Here is a 14,859-nt window from a genome sequence, read left to right as displayed (position 1 = left end):
CTGGGGACCTTCCTATTTTATTTTATTTTATTTTATTTATTTGACTTTATTTTTATGTTATTTTATTTATTTTTATTTTACTTTTATTTTATTTCTTATTTTATTTTAATTTTATTTTTTTACTTTATTTCAATTTTTATTTCATTTTACTTTAATTTTATTTTATTTTTATTTCAACTTATATTTATTTTATTTTTATTTTTATTTCATTTTCTTTTTATTTTTATTTCATTTTAATTTTATTTCATTCTATTTTATTTTTATTTCATTTTCTTTTTACTTTAATTTATTTTTATTATTTATTTATTTATTTATTTTATTTTTAATTTAATTTTATTTTTACTTTATTTATTTATTTATTTATGTTTTAATTTAATTTAATTTTTATTTTATTTATTTATTTTATTTATTTTATTTTCACTTAATTTCACTATTTTTATTTTATTTTTTAATTTTTAAATTTTATTTTATTTTCATTTAATTCCACTTCATTTTTATTTTATTTCCCTTTATTTTTTTTTTATTTGATTTTACTTTTCACCCACTTTTCCCCTCCCTGAGCCCTTTTCCACCTCCATCCTCTCTTCCCTTGGGAGAGGCCGAGAATTCCCGTGGGGATGGGGGCAGGAATGGGATTTTCCCACTTATCCCTCATCCCTAAAGAGCCACATTCCAGGGGCTGCGAATCCTCTCCCTGTTCCCTCCCGGTGGCTTTCCCAGGATTTTCCAGAGTCAGCTCTTCCAAGAGGATTTTCCAGGATTTTCCAGAGTCAGGCTCTTCCAAGAGGATTTTCCCAGGATTTTCCAGAGTCAGGCTCTTCCAAGAGGATTTTCCAGAGTCAGGCTCTTCCAAGAGGATTTTCCCAGGATTTTCCAGAGTCAGGCCCTTCCAAGAGGATTTCCCAGGATTTTCCAGAGTCAGGCCCTTCCAAGAGGATTTCCCAGGATTTTCCAGAGTCAGGCTCTTCCAAGAGGATTTCCCAGGATTTTCCAGAGTCAGGCCCTTCCAAGAGGATTTCCCAGGATTTTCCAGAGTCAGGCTCTTCCAAGAGGATTTTCCAGAGTCAGGCTCTTCCAAGAGGATTTTCCCAGGATTTTCCAGAGTCAGGCCCTTCCAAGAGGATTTTCCAGGATTTTCCAGAGTCAGGCTCTTCCAAGAGGATTTCCCAGGATTTTCCAGAGTCAGGCCCTTCCAAGAGGATTTCCCAGGATTTTCCAGAGTCAGGCTCTTCCAAGAGGATTTTCCCAGGATTTTCCAGAGTCAGGCCCTTCCAAGAGGATTTTCCCAGGATTTTCCAGAGTCAGGCCCTTCCAAGAGGATTTTTCCCGGATTTTTCCCGCAGTTTTTGTCTCCCAGCTCTGCTCCCAGCCCGGGATTTTCCCGAGCTTTGGACCTTGGCCCTTCCCTCCCTTCCCTCCCGGAGCAAACTCCTCTTTCCTGGGTTTTTATTCTCCCAGTGACAGCTGGAAACTGGGAAGGAGCCGGATTTTCCGGCTCAGGGATCTCCTTCCTCCTCCTCCTCCTCCTCCTCCTCCTCCCCCGGAGCCGGGAACAAAAGCAGGAAAACCTTTGGGGGGGGCGAGGGGGGAGCCCGGGTTGTTTTCCTAAGGCTGGGAACGGCTCCTTTATCCCGGGAATTCACCCTCCAGGATCCCTTTTTTCCCCCCAAACTCCTTTGGAAAGAAACCAGTGGGAATAACGGGAATTTTAGACCCAGAGGAAGAAGGAAAAGTTCAGGAAGTGGGGAGGGAGGAATGTTGGGTTTCCTTCTTTTCCCCTGGCACTCCATGACCTTGGAGGGCTTTTCCAAGCGGAGAAATCCCACTTTTCCAGGGTTTTCCAGAGGGCTTTTCCAAGCTGCACAATCCCACTTTTCCCGGGTTTTCCAGAGAGCTTTTCCAAGCTGCCCAATCCCACTTTTCCCTGGTTTTCTGGGGGCTTTTCCAAGCTGCACAATCCCACTTTTCCCTGCTTTTCCAGAGGGCTTTTCCAAGCGGAGAAATCCCACTTTTCCCTGCTTTTCCAGAGGGCTTTTCCAAGCTGCACAATCCCACTTTTCCCTGCTTTTCCAGAGGGCTTTTCCAAGCTGCACAATCCCACTTTTCCAGGGTTTTCCAGAGGGCTTTTCCAAGCTGCACAATCCCACTTTTCCCTGCTTTTCCAGAGGGCTTTTCCAAGCTGCACAATCCCACTTTTCCAGGGTTTTCTGGGGGGCTTTTCCAAGCTGAACAATCCCACTTTTCCCTGGTTTTCCACAGAGGGCTTTTCCACGCTGCACAATCCCACTTTTCCCTGCTTTTCCAGAGGGCTTTTCCAAGCTGCACAATCCCACTTTTCCCTGCTTTTCCGGAGGGCTGATGCCAAACTCTTGCTGGCCTCGGATCTGAGGTGGAGAAGCAAATCTGGGAATCAGGAAGAGCAGCTGAGCAGGGATGGAAAGACCGGGAGAACAGGACGGATCCCGTTCTCCGGGGGATAATTAGAGGGGAGTGAAATGGAATTTTGGGAAGCCAAAATCCTCCTTCCTTCCCTCCTTCCCTCCCTCCTTCCTTCCCGAAGAGCAGCATCTCCTCCCCGGCCCCACATTCCAGCTCGAGCCAGAATCCAGGGAATGATCCAAAAAATCCCAGGCTGGGTAAAAATCCAGCCCCATCCAAGGCTGCTCCCGACGGAACAACCCCTGGATAAGGAGGATTTGTGGGAATTTGTGGGGATTTGTGGGAATTCCACCCCCGCTGCTCGTTCTGGGCCAGTCAGGAGGGGGAAAAAAGCCACTTTTTAAATTCCAAATGGCCAAATCCCAGGATTATTTAAGGCCAAGGGGTCGGGGGAAGGCACAAAACGGAGCGGGAAAACATGGATTAGGGAAGGCTGGGCTGATAAACAGGGAATAAATCCACTTTGGGGAGGGGAAAAGCACAAAGCAGCGACATTAAAGAATAATCCAACGGGATTCCAGAGCCGTTTTTCCCTGGAATGGCATTTTCCAGGCTGATCCCATGGTTTGCCCTCGGTTATTCCAGGCTTGAGCAGCTTTTCCTGCCTTTCTGGCTGTTTGTTTTCATGGAATCCTGGAAGGGTTGGGGTTGGAAGTGACCTTTAGGGTCGTTTTCCTTCCCTGGCCGCTCCAGGAGAGCTTTGGATAAGGACTGGGACAAGGGGGAGCGGGGGCAGGTGGGATATGGGGAAGGAATTCCTCCCTGGGACGGTGGGGAGGCCCTGGAATGGATTTCCCAGAGGAATTCCCCATCCCTGGAAGTGTCCAGGGTCCACCTGGGATAGGGGGAGGTGTCCCTGCCCATGGGATGATCTGTAAGGTCCTTCCCAACCCAACCCATTCCATTGGATTCCTGGAGTCCCCCCAACCCCCGGGGGCTCCTTGGGGTTCTCAGGGATTCCTGGAGTCCCCCCCAGTCCTCAGGATCAACTTGGGGTTCTCAGGGATTCCTGGAGACCCCCCCCAAACCTCAGGATCTCCTTGAGGTGCTCAGGGATTCCTGGAGATCCCCCAAACCTCAGGATCTCCTTGAGGTGCTCAGGGATTCCTGGAGATCCCCCAATCCTTGGGATCTCCTTGGGATGTTTAGGGATTCCTGGAGATCCCTCCAACCCCCGGGGGTCTCCTTGGGGTTCTCAGGGATTCCTGGAGACCCCCCCCCAGTCCTCAGGATCAGCTTGGGGTTCTCAGGGATTCCTGGAGACCCTCCCAATCCTCAGGATCTCCTTGAGGTGCTCAGGGATTCCTGGAGATCCCCCAAACCTCAGGATCAACTTGGGGTGCTCCGGGATTCCTGGAGACCCCCCAATCTTTGGGATCTCCTTGGGATGTTTAGGGATTCCTGGAGATCCCCTCAACCCCTGGGGTCTCCTTGGGCTGCTCAGGGATTCCTGGAGACCCCCCCAGTCCTCAGGATCTCCTTGGGCTGCTCAGGGATTCCTGGAGTTCCCCCCAGTCCTCAGGATCAACTTGGGGTGTTTAGGGGTTCCTGGAGACCCCCCAGGATCTCCTTGAGGTGCTCAGGGATTCCTGGAGATCCCCCAGTCCTTGGGATCTCCTTGGGGTGCTCAGGGGTTCCTGGAGATCCTCCTTGGGGTGCTCTGGGATTCCTGGAGATTCTCCTTGGGGTGCTCTGGGATTCCTGGAGCCCCCCCAAACCTCAGGATCTCCTTGGGGTGCTCTGGGATTCCTGGAGATTCTCCTCGGGGTGCTCTGGGATTCCCGGAGCCCCCCCAACCCTCAGGATCTCCTCGGGGTGCTCAGGGATTCCCGGAGCCCCCCCTCCCAAGCTCTGGGGGTCCCGGGGGTGTGTGGGGGTCGCTCAGACTGCCCGGGGGTCTCCCCAGGCTGCGCTTCCCGCCGGGATCGTTCCCCCCCAAATCCCTCGGGAGCCGGGGAGGGGCTGCGGGGGGCGGGGCTCTCCTGGGCCCTCCCCCCCCGCCCTTCCCCTGCCCGCCCCTCCCCCCCCGTCCGGGGCGGGGCTCGCCCGGCCGGTCCCGATCCCGGTCCCGATCCCGATCCCGATCCCGTCCCTCTCCCGGAGCCTCCGGAGCGGCCCCGCGGCCGCGGCGCTTCCCCCCCCGCGCCCCCTCCCCCGCGGGAAGGGGCGGTGGGAATTCCGGAGCACCCCGAGGAGATCCCGAGGAGATCCCGAGGATTGGGGGGGCTCCAGGAATCCCGGAGCACCCCAAGGAGATCCCGAGGAGATCCCGAGGATTGGGGGGGCTCCAGGAATCCCGGAGCACCCCAAGGAGATCCCGAGGACTGGGGGGTCTCCAGGAATCCCAGAGCACCCCGAGGAGGATCTCCAGGAATCCCGGAGCACCCCGAGGAGATCCCGAGGATTGGGAGATCTACCGGAATCCCAGAGCACCCCAAGGAGGATCTCCAGGAATCCCGGAGCACCCCAAGGAGATCCTGAGGACTGGGGGGTCTCCAGGAATCCCAGAGCACCCCGAGGAGTCCCTGAGGATTGGGGGATCTCCAGGAATCCCGGAGCACGCCAAGAAGAATCTCCAGGAATCCCAGAGCACCCCAAGGAGATCCTGAGGATTGGGGGGAGCCTCCAGGAATCCCTGAGCACCCCAGGAAGAATCTCCAGGAATCCCGGAGCACCCCAAGGAGAATCTCCAGGAATCCCTGAGCACCCCGAGGAGACCCTGAGGATTAGGGAATCTCTGGGAATCCCGGAGCACTCCAAGGAGACCCTGAGGATTGGGGGATCTCCAGGAATCCCTGAGCACCCCGAGGAGACCCTGAGGACTGGGGGATCTCCAGGAATCCCGGAGCACCCCGAGGAGACCCTGAGGATTGGAGGATCTCCGGGAATCCCGGAGCACTCCAAGGACACCCCGGGCCGGGCTGGAGCCGGGAAGCGGAGCCGCCGCCGCCCCCCCGACCCCCCCCGGGGGGCCGCGGCTCGAGGGGCTCCTGAGGAAGATGCGGCTGTTCCGGAGCTCCAGCTACGAGGTGCGGCTGGAAGGGAGCGGCGGGAGCGTGTCCCGGATCCAGGGAATCCGCTGGGTGAGTGGGAATGGGGGGAGCGTGTCCCGGATCCAGGGAATGCGCTGGGTGAGTGGGAATGGGGAACAGCCTGTCCCGGATCCAGGGAATGCTCTGGGTGAGTGGGAATGGGGGGAGCATGTCCCGGATCCAGGGAATCCGCTGGGTGAGTGGGAATGGGGAACAGCCTGTCCCGGATCCAGGGAATCCGCTGGGTGAGTGGGAATGGGGGGAGCATGTCCTGTGTCCAGGGAATCCACTGGGTGAGTGGGAATGGGGGGAGAGTGTCCTGTGTCCAGGGAATCCACTGGGTGAGTGGGAATGGGGAACAGCCTGTCCCGGATCCAGGGAATCCGCTGGGTGAGTGGGAATGGGGAACAGCCTGTCCAGGGGTGTAGGGAGTGAATCCAAGAATGTGGGGAGTGAATCCAAGGATGTAGGGAGTGAATCCAGGGATACCAGCAGTGATCCGGGGGTGCAGGGAGTGATTCAAGGACGCAGGGATTGAATTCAGGGATGTAGGGAGGGAATCCAGGGACACAGGGAGGGAATCCAGGGGTGCAGGAATGAATCCAGGGGTGCAGGAATGAATCCAGGGGTGCAGGAATGAATCCAGGGGTGCAGGAATGAATCCAGGGGTGCAGGAATGAATCCAGGGGTGCAGGGAGTGATTCAGGGATGCAGGGATTGAATTCAGGGATGCAGGGAGTGATTCAGGGGTGCAGGGCCCAGGTGAGTATCCAGGAACCCAGGTGAGTCTCCAGGGATCCAGGTGAGGGTGCTGGATGCCAGGTGAGGGTGCAGGGGCCCAGGTGAGGGTGCAGGGATCCAGGTGAGGGTGCAGGGCCCAGGTGAGGATCCAGGAATCCAGGTGAGGCTGCAGGGGGCCAGGTGAGGGTGCAGGGCCCAGGTGAGGATCCAGGAACCCAGGTGAGAGTGCAGGATGCCAGGTGAGGAACCAGGAAACCAGGCGAGTGTGCAGGGCCCCAGGTGAGGGTGCACAGGGCCAGGTGAAGGTGCAGGAGCCCAGGTGAGGGTGCAGGGGCCCAGGTGAGTATCCAGGGATCCAGGTGAGGGTGCACAGTGCCAGGTGAAGGTGCAGGAACTCAGGTGAGGGTGCAGGGCCCCAGGTGAGGGTGCAGGGTGCCAGGTGAGGAACCAGGAACCCAGGTGAGGATCTGGGGTGCCAGGTGAGTATCCAGGGATCCAGGTGAGGGTGCTGGGCCCCAGGTGAGGGTGCAGGGGCCCAGCTGAGAGTGCTGGGCCCCAGGCGAATATTCAGGGGCCCAGGTGAGGGTGCAGGGGGCCAGGTGAGGGTGGAGGGATCCAGGTGAGGGTGCAGGGTGCCAGGTGAGTATCCAGGGATCCAGGTGAGGGTGCAGGGTGCCAGGTGAGTATCCAGGGATCCAGGTGAGTACCCAGGAACCCAGATGAGTATCCAGGGATCCAGGTGAGGGTGCAGGGCCCCGGGTGAGGGTGCTGGGTGCCAGGTGAGTGTGCAGGAATCCAGGTGAGTACCCAGGAACCCAGGTGAGGGTGCAGGGGGCCAGATGAGGGTGCAGGATGCCAGGTGAGGGTGCTGGGTGCCAGGTGAGGAACCAGGAACCCAGGTGAGGGTGCAGGAACCCAGGTGAGGGTGCAGGGGTCCAGGTGAGTCTCCAGGGATCCAGGTGAGGGTGCAGGGTCCCAGGTGAGGGTGCACAGTGCCAGGTGAAGGTGCAGGAGCCCAGGTGAGGGTGCAGGGGCCCAGGTGAGTGTTCAGGAACCTAGGTGAGGGTGCAGGGTGCCAGGTGAGTCTCCAGGGATCCAGGTGAGGGTGCAGGGCCCCGGGTGAGGGTGCCAGGTGAGTCTCCAGGGATCCAGGTGAGGGTGCAGGGCCCCGGGTGAGGGTGCAGGGTGCCAGGTGAGTCTCCAGGGATCCAGGTGAGGGTGCAGGGCCCCAGGTGAGGGTGCAGGGCCCCGGGTGAGGGTGCGGGGTGCCAGCTGAGCCGTGCGAGCCGCACATTTCCCCCTCCCGCCGTGCCCGGGCGGGGCAGGACGGGCAGCGGGGCGTGAAACGAGCCGGGTGCCCTGGAGAGCCCGGGCGGCACAGCCCGACCCGCCTGCCAACGGGAAGGACCTTCCCCGCGGCACGCGGCGTTCCCGGCGCCCCCTCCCGCCCTTCCCGGACCTTCCTGCGGCAGGAATTCGGCTCCCGGAGCGGGAGCGGGCTCAGCATCGCGTCCCCTCCCCTCCGTGCGGGGCTCCTGGGGGTGCCAGTCCCTGCTCTTGGCCTCTTGTGGTGCCCCCGGAGCGGGTTCTCCTGCCCCGGCCGAGCTTCCCGAGCTCCCTGCCCTTCCCCTTCCCACCCGAGACGCGTTTTTAAGGAAAAAAGTGGAATTACTTTAAGGGAACAACTTCCCCCCCCCCTTTTTTTTGGCATCTCCACGCAGCTCCCTCCCAGACAAGAAGGTTTTCCTCTCTTTTCCCTTTCTTCCCGAATTGTTTTTCCTGCAGAACTTTTTAGGGATTGGCTTTTGGGAGGGTTTGGGAGCAGCGTGGCAGGAGTGTCCCCTCTGTCCCCTCCCCTGGTGGCTCCTCCGTGCGCGGGGACAGCGCTGGGTTGAAGGGAGTGGAGCTGCTCTGAGCAGGGAAAGGGGGGTGTTCCCCCACTTTTCCAGGTGCTCCCATTCCCGGGGGCAGGAGTGGGAAAGGTGAACGTCAGGGAAGCTTCTGGCCGGGCCTTGGAGCGACAATGTTGTCCCTGGAAGCTCCTGGAAAGCCCTCCTGGTGTCCTGGTGCCCCCTTGGAGCCCTTTTTCCCTGTTCCCGGTGCCCCCAAATCCCTCCTCCGGCACCAAAGGACATCCCAGCCCCGCGTCCCGGAGCGGCTCCGTCCTCCCCCCTTCCCGGGGGGACAGATCCCGTCATTCCAGCATCCCTGGAGGGGGCAGAGCGGGTCCCGCCGGGGCTCCCGGGGGGATTCCCGGCCTTTGGAGGCTGCGGATGGGCGAGGGCTTTCTCCGGGAGCCGCAAAGCCCTGAAATAACTCCCGTTGTTTTCCTTGGGATCCCAAACAAAAGCGGCGGCGCGAGCCCGGAACGGTCGCCGGCGGCTTTGGATCCGCGCCCGGCGCTGCCGGAATTCTGGAGCCGGGCGGGAGCTCGGAGCGTCCCGTGGGCAGGAAGGGGGAAAAGGCAACTCCTTGGGAAGCTCTTGGGAGCCGGGGGGGGTCGGGGGGGGGAACATCCTGCGGGTCCGGAGCTGGAGGGGACAAGGATGCTCCGGGAAGGGGGTTGGGGGGGTCAGAGGGAGAGTTTGGGTGATTTTGGAGAGATGAGAAACCCCCCCCCACGGGGGAGGAGGGAGGGATGGGATCCTTTGTGTCTCCTTCGGTGTCCTTGGAGCGGGGCTGGAGCTGGAGCTGGGGCTGGGGCTGGAGCTGGAGCTGGGGCTGGGGCTGGAGCTGGAGCTGGAGCTGGGGCTGGGGCTGGAGCGTGGCAGGGCTGGCTCCGAGCCCGGGGACACACTGGGGGGGGACACGGGGGGTGTCAGGGGCTGGAGAGGGGTTTGCTGAACCCACGGGGTGACACGGAGCATGAGCACCCACGGGGTGACACGGAGCTGCAGATCCCATGGGGTGACACAGGGATCCCGCCTGGATCCCTGGATCCCAGAGGGTCCCACACGGATCCCTGGCACCCACAGGGTGACACAGGGGTCCCACATGGATCCCTGGCTCCCACCTGGATCCCACAGGGTCCCACCTGGATCCCTGGCTCCCACATGGATTCCACCTGGCTCCCAGGGCAGCAGCTCCAGCCCGGCTCCGTTGGCAAACATTTGCTCTGGGATCACTGGAGCGTTTCCCTGTGCCGGGAGTGTTTCCCTGTGCCGGGAGTGTTCCCTGTGCCGGGATCGTTCCCTGTGCCGGGAGTGTTTCCCTGTGCCGGGATCGTTCCCTGTGCCGGGAGTGTTCCCTGTGCCGGGAGTGTTCCCTGTGCCGGGATCGTTCCCTGTGCCGGGAGTGTTTCCCTGTGCCGGGATCGTTCCCTGTGCCGGGAGTGTTCCCTGTGCCGGGAGTGTTCCCTGTGCCGGGATCGTTCCCTGTGCTGGGAGCGTTCCCTGTGCCAGGAGTGTTCCCTGGGCCGGGAGTGTTCCCTGGGCCGGGAGTGTTCCCTGTGCCGGGATCGTTCCCTGTGCCGGGAGTGTTCCCTGTGCCAGGAGTGTTCCCTGTGCCTGGAGCGTTCCCTGTGCCGGGAGTGTTCCCTGTGCCAGGGGGGTCACGAGGCCGGGACAGTTTGCAAAGTGACTCAGTCACCGTGTCCCAGCCTTGGGGACACTGTGACACTGTCAGGAGACTGTCCCAGCCTTGGGGACACTGTGACACTGTCAGGGGGGGTGTCCCACCCTCGGTGACACTGTGACACTGTCAGGAGACTGTCCCACCCTCGGTGACACTGTGACACTGTCAGGGGAGGTGTCCCACCCTCGGTGACACTGTGACACTGTCAGGGGGGTTGTCCCACCCTCGGTGACACTGTGACACTGTCAGGGGAGGTGTCCCAGCCCTGGTGACACTGTGACACTGTCAGGGGGGTGTCCCAGCCCTGGTGACACTGTGACACTGTCAGGAGACTGTCCCAGCCCTGGTGACACTGTGACACTGTCAGGGGGGGTGTCCCACCCTCGGTGATACTGTGACACTGTCAGGGGGGGTGTCCCAGCCCTGGTGACACTGTGACACTGTCAGGGGGGTTGTCCCACCCTCGGTGACACTGTGACACTGTCAGGAGACTGTCCCACCCTCGGTGACACTGTGACAGTGTCGGGGGGGGTGTGTCCCACCCTCGGTGACACTGTGACAGTGTCAGGAGACTGTCCCACCCTCGGTGACACTGTGACAGTGTTGGGGGGGTGTCCCACCCTCGGTGACACTGTGACAGTGTCGGGGGGGGTGTGTCCCACCCTCGGTGACACTGTGACACTGTCAGGGGGGTGTCCCAGCCCTGGTGACACTGTGACAGTGTTGGGGGGGGTGTCCCAGCCCTGGTGACACTGTGACACTGTCAGGGGGGTTGTCCCACCCTCGGTGACACTGTGACACTGTCAGGGGGGTTGTCCCACCCTCGGTGACACTGTGACACTGTCGGGGGGGTGTCCCACCCTCGGTGACACTGTGACAGTGTTGGGGGGTTGTCCCACCCTCGGTGACACTGTGACACTGTCAGGGGGGTTGTCCCAGCCCTGGTGACACTGTGACAGTGTTGGGGGGGTGTCCCAGCCCTGGTGACACTGTGACACTGTCGGGGGGGTGTCCCACCCTCGGTGACACTGTGACAGTGTCAGGGGGGGTGTCCCACCCTTGGTGACACTGTGACACTGTCAGGGGGGTTGTCCCAGCCCTGGTGACACTGTGACACTGTCGGGAGGGGTGTCCCAGCCCTGGTGACACTGTGACACTGTCAGGGGGGGTGTCCCACCCTCGGTGACACTGTGACAGTGTTGGGGGGGTTGTCCCACCCTCGGTGACACTGTGACACTGTCGGGGGGGGTGTCCCACCCTCGGTGACACTGTGACACTGTCAGGGGGGGTGTCCCAGCCCTGGTGACACTGTGACAGTGTTGGGGGGGTGTCCCACCCTCGGTGACACTGTGACACTGTCAGGGGGGGTGTCCCACCCTCGGTGACACTGTGACACTGTCAGGGGGGGTGTCCCACCCTCGGTGACACTGTGACACTGTCAGGGGGGGTGTCCCACCCTCGGTGACACTGTGACACTGTCGGGGGGGGTGTCCCACCCTCGGTGACACTGTGACAGTGTTGAGGGGGTGTCCCACCCTCGGTGGCAGCCCCTCAGGGTCGGCAGCGGGTGGGACCCCCCCCCGGCCCCCGCAGCATTCCCGGCGCCGCTCCTTTTCCATCCTCTCCTCGGGAATCGCTCCCGAGCCGGGGGCGTGTCGGGATGGGGATCCCGCGCTAATTAATCCTGCCCTTGCCTTCTTTAATTGGGGTTTTCACCCGGCCCGTCCCCCCCGGGTCGTTCCCACCTCCCCTTCCCACACCCGGCGGATCCCGGCGGGAATCCGGCCCAGGAAACGCAGCCTTTGGAGACCCCCCGCCTTCCCCCCACCCCAAACACGGGGCTGGGGGACCCCAAAGGCGCCCCTGGGGGGGGGGGGTGGCCGTCACCCCGTGTCGGGGTCAGCGCTCCCAGCGCCTTCCCGGCTCGGGGAACTGGTCGGACTGGTGCTCCCGGGAGACGGAAGGTTGTTTATCCAGCGCCACGTGGGAGCCCCGGGAGGCTCCAAAATCCCTCCGGGAAGCGCCGGGATGGGGGCTCGGGCATTTTCCCCCCGGGATTCGGGCTGGGGCTGGAGGGGGAAAAGGTTTTACCTGGAGCCGGGGGGAGGGAAGGGGGCTCGGGGGGGGTGGGGTGCGGGAGGTGGGGCTGGTTCGGGAATTGGGATCGGGAACTGGGTGCTGGGATTGGGATTTGGGTCCTGGGGAGCTTCCCCCTCACCTGCTGTAGGGCCGGGGCTCCCCTGGGGGTGATGGGACCCCCGTGGGGTGTGGGGGGGTGCCGGGACCCCCCGGGGATGACGGAACCCTCGTGGGGTGATGGGACCCCCCTGGGGGTGCCGGGACCCCCGTGGGGGGTGTGGGGTGACAGGGACACAGCAGAGCCCACCCCACCCCCCACCGACCCCCTTCCCTCTGGTTTTCCAGACACCGATCCCGGACCCCGAATCCCCCCCTGGACTATGGACACAGCATCGCCCAGGTGGGTGGGGGGGCTGGGAAACCCCCCGGGAGGGGCTTTGAGGGGGTGGGAGGTGCCACCGAGGCTGGAGACTTTTCCCTTCCCTTTTTCCCTTTTTCCCTTTTTCCCTTTTTCCCTTTTCCCCTTTTCCCCTTTTCCCCTTTTCCCTTTTCCCCTTTTCCCCTTTTCCCCTTTTCCCCTTTTCCCCTTTTCCCCTTTTCCCCTTTTCCCCTTTTCCCCTTTTCCCCTTTTCCCCTTTTCCCTTTTTCCCTTTTCCCCTTTTCCCCTTTTCCCCTTTTCCCCTTTTCCCTTTTTCCCTTTTTCCCTTTTTCCCTTTTTCCCCTTTTCCCCTTTTCCCCTTTTCCCCTTTTCCCTTCCCTTTTCCCTTCCCTTTTCCCTTCCCTTTTCCTTCCCTTTTCCCTTCCCTTTCTTTTCCCCTTTTTCTCTTTTCCCTTTCCTCTTCCCTCTTCCCTCTTCCCTCTTCCCTCTTCCCTCTTCCCTCTTCCCTTTCCCTTTCCCTTTCCCTTTCCCTTTCCCTTTCCCTTTCCCTTCCCTTCCCCTTTTTTCCTCTTTTTCCCCCTTTTCCCTCCCTCTCCCCCCTTTTCCCCCTCAGGCATCCTCGGAGAGGATCCGCAGGGCCGGGAAGCTCCTTTTCCTGCACCTCACCCACACCTGCCCGGGGCTCATCCGGGACCACAAACACCACCTGAGGGTGCACAGGTGGGACGGGGGGCTCGGGGGGCTCGGGGGGGGCTCAGGGGGGGTCAGGGGGGCTGTTCTGGGGGTCTCATCCCTCCTGTGCCCCCCAGGCAGTGCTGCTCAGGGAAGGAGCTGGTGGGGGGCTCAGGGCGGGCTCAGGGGGGTCATTCCGGGGGGGGTCTCACCCCCCCTGTGCCCCCCAGGCAGTGCTGCTCGGGGAAGGAGCTGGTGGGGGGCTCAGGGGGGGCCGTTCCGGGGGGTCTCACCCCCCGTGCCCCCCCCCAGGCAGTGCTGCTCGGGGAAGGAGCTGGTGGGAGGGTTCAGGGGGTCATTCCAGGAGGGTCTCACCCCCCGTGCCCTCCAGGCAGTGCTGCTCGGGGAAGGAGCTGATGGGGGGCTCAGGGGGGGCTCAGGGGGAGCTGTTCTGGGGGGTCTCACCCCCCGTGCCCCCCCAGGCAGTGCTGCTCAGGAGGACTGATGCCAGCTCGATGGGGGGCTCAGCGGGGGGCCGTTCCGGGGGGGTCTCACCCCTCGTGCCCCCCCAGGCAGTGCTGCTCGGGGAAGGAGCTGGTGGGGGGCTCAGGGGGGGCTCGGGGGGGCTCAGGGGGGGCTCAGGGGGGGCTGTTCCGAGGGTCTCACCCCCGTGCCCCCCAGGCAGTGCTGCTCGGGGAAGGAGCTGGTGGGGGGCTCAGGGGGGCTCAGGGGGCTCAGGGGGGGTCATTCCGGGGGGTCTCACCCCCCGTGCCCCCCAGGCAGTGCTGCTCGGGGAAGGAGCTCGTGGACTGGCTGCTGGGCGCGGGGTTGGCCCCGCAGGGCCGTGCCCAGGCCGTGGGCATCGCCCAAGTGCTGCTCGACGGGGGGGTCCTGACCCACGGTGAGGGGGCTCCGGGGGGGCTCCGGGGGGCTGGGATCAGGAATTGGGGGCTGGGGGGCTTCCCCCTCATCTGCTGTAGGGCTGGGGCTCACCCGGGGGTGATGGGACCCCCCCGTGGGGTGTGGGGGGTGATGGGACCCCCCTGGGGGTGACGGGACCCCCCCGTGGGGTGTGGGGGGTGATGGGACCCCCCCGTGGGGTATGTGGGGTGATGGGACCCCCCTGGGGGTGACAGGACCCCCCCATGGGATGTGGAGGGTGATGGGACCCCCCCGTGGGGTGTGGGGGGGGTGACAGGGACACAGCAGAGCCCACCCCCCACCCACCCCCTTCCCTCTGGTTTTCCAGCCCCCAGGGGCTCTTGGGGTCCTCCAGGGGCTCTTGGGGTCCCCCAGGGGCACGTGTGGTTCTCCTGGGGGGGGTTGTGGGTGGTTCGAGGGGTCTCCCAGGGGCTTTCTCTTGGGGGCTTGTGGGGTCTCCCAGGGGGTCTTGGGGTCTCCTGGAGGGTCTTGGGGGCTCCTGGGGGTTCTGAGGGTCTCCCGGGGGTGTTGGGGTCTCCTGGGGATCTTGGGGTCCCCCAGGGGCTCTTGAGATCTCCTGGGGGCTCACAGGGTCTCTTGGGGTCCCCCAGGGGCTCATGAAGTTCTCCCAGGGGGCTTGTGGGTGGTCGGGAGCTCTCCCAGGGGCTTTTGGGGGTTTGTGGGGTCTCCTGGGGGCTCTCAGGGTCTCACAGGGGGTCTTGGGGTCTCCTGGGGGCTCTCGGGGGGTTTTGGGGTCTCCTGGGGGCTCTCAGGGTTTCCTGGGGGTGTTGGGGTCTCCTGGGGGCTCTCAGGGTCTCACAGGGGGTCTTGGGGTCTCCTGGGGGCTCTCGGGGGGTTTTGGGGTCTCCTGGGGGCTCTCAGGGTTTCCTGGGGGTGTTGGGGTCTCCTGGGGGCTCTCAGGGTCTCACAGGGGGTCTTGGGGTGTTCTGGGGTCTCCCGGACACTCTCAGGGTCTCCAGGGAGGACCCCACAAGGGCTCCCCAGAAGCTCCCTGGGGGAGAG

General features: G+C 61.4%; 1 protein-coding gene across 1 annotated transcript; it reads left to right on the top strand.

Moving 5' to 3' along the window:
• Window positions 1-4,456: 4,456 nt before the first annotated feature.
• On the top strand, window positions 4,457-13,918 carry LOC135404128 (rap guanine nucleotide exchange factor 3-like). The gene is made up of 5 exons (XM_064638705.1): window positions 4,457-5,522; window positions 12,210-12,264; window positions 12,857-12,963; window positions 13,699-13,816; window positions 13,896-13,918. Exons 1-5 carry the CDS (start codon window positions 5,439-5,441, stop codon window positions 13,916-13,918), a joined length of 387 nt encoding a protein of 128 aa, XP_064494775.1. The 5' UTR covers window positions 4,457-5,438.
• The last annotated feature ends 941 nt before the right edge of the window (window positions 13,919-14,859 follow it).

This window comes from Pseudopipra pipra, chromosome 30, assembly GCF_036250125.1.
Source record: "Pseudopipra pipra isolate bDixPip1 chromosome 30, bDixPip1.hap1, whole genome shotgun sequence".
Lineage (NCBI taxonomy): Eukaryota > Metazoa > Chordata > Aves > Passeriformes > Pipridae > Pseudopipra > Pseudopipra pipra.
This window is presented reverse-complemented; position numbering and strand designations above follow the sequence as displayed.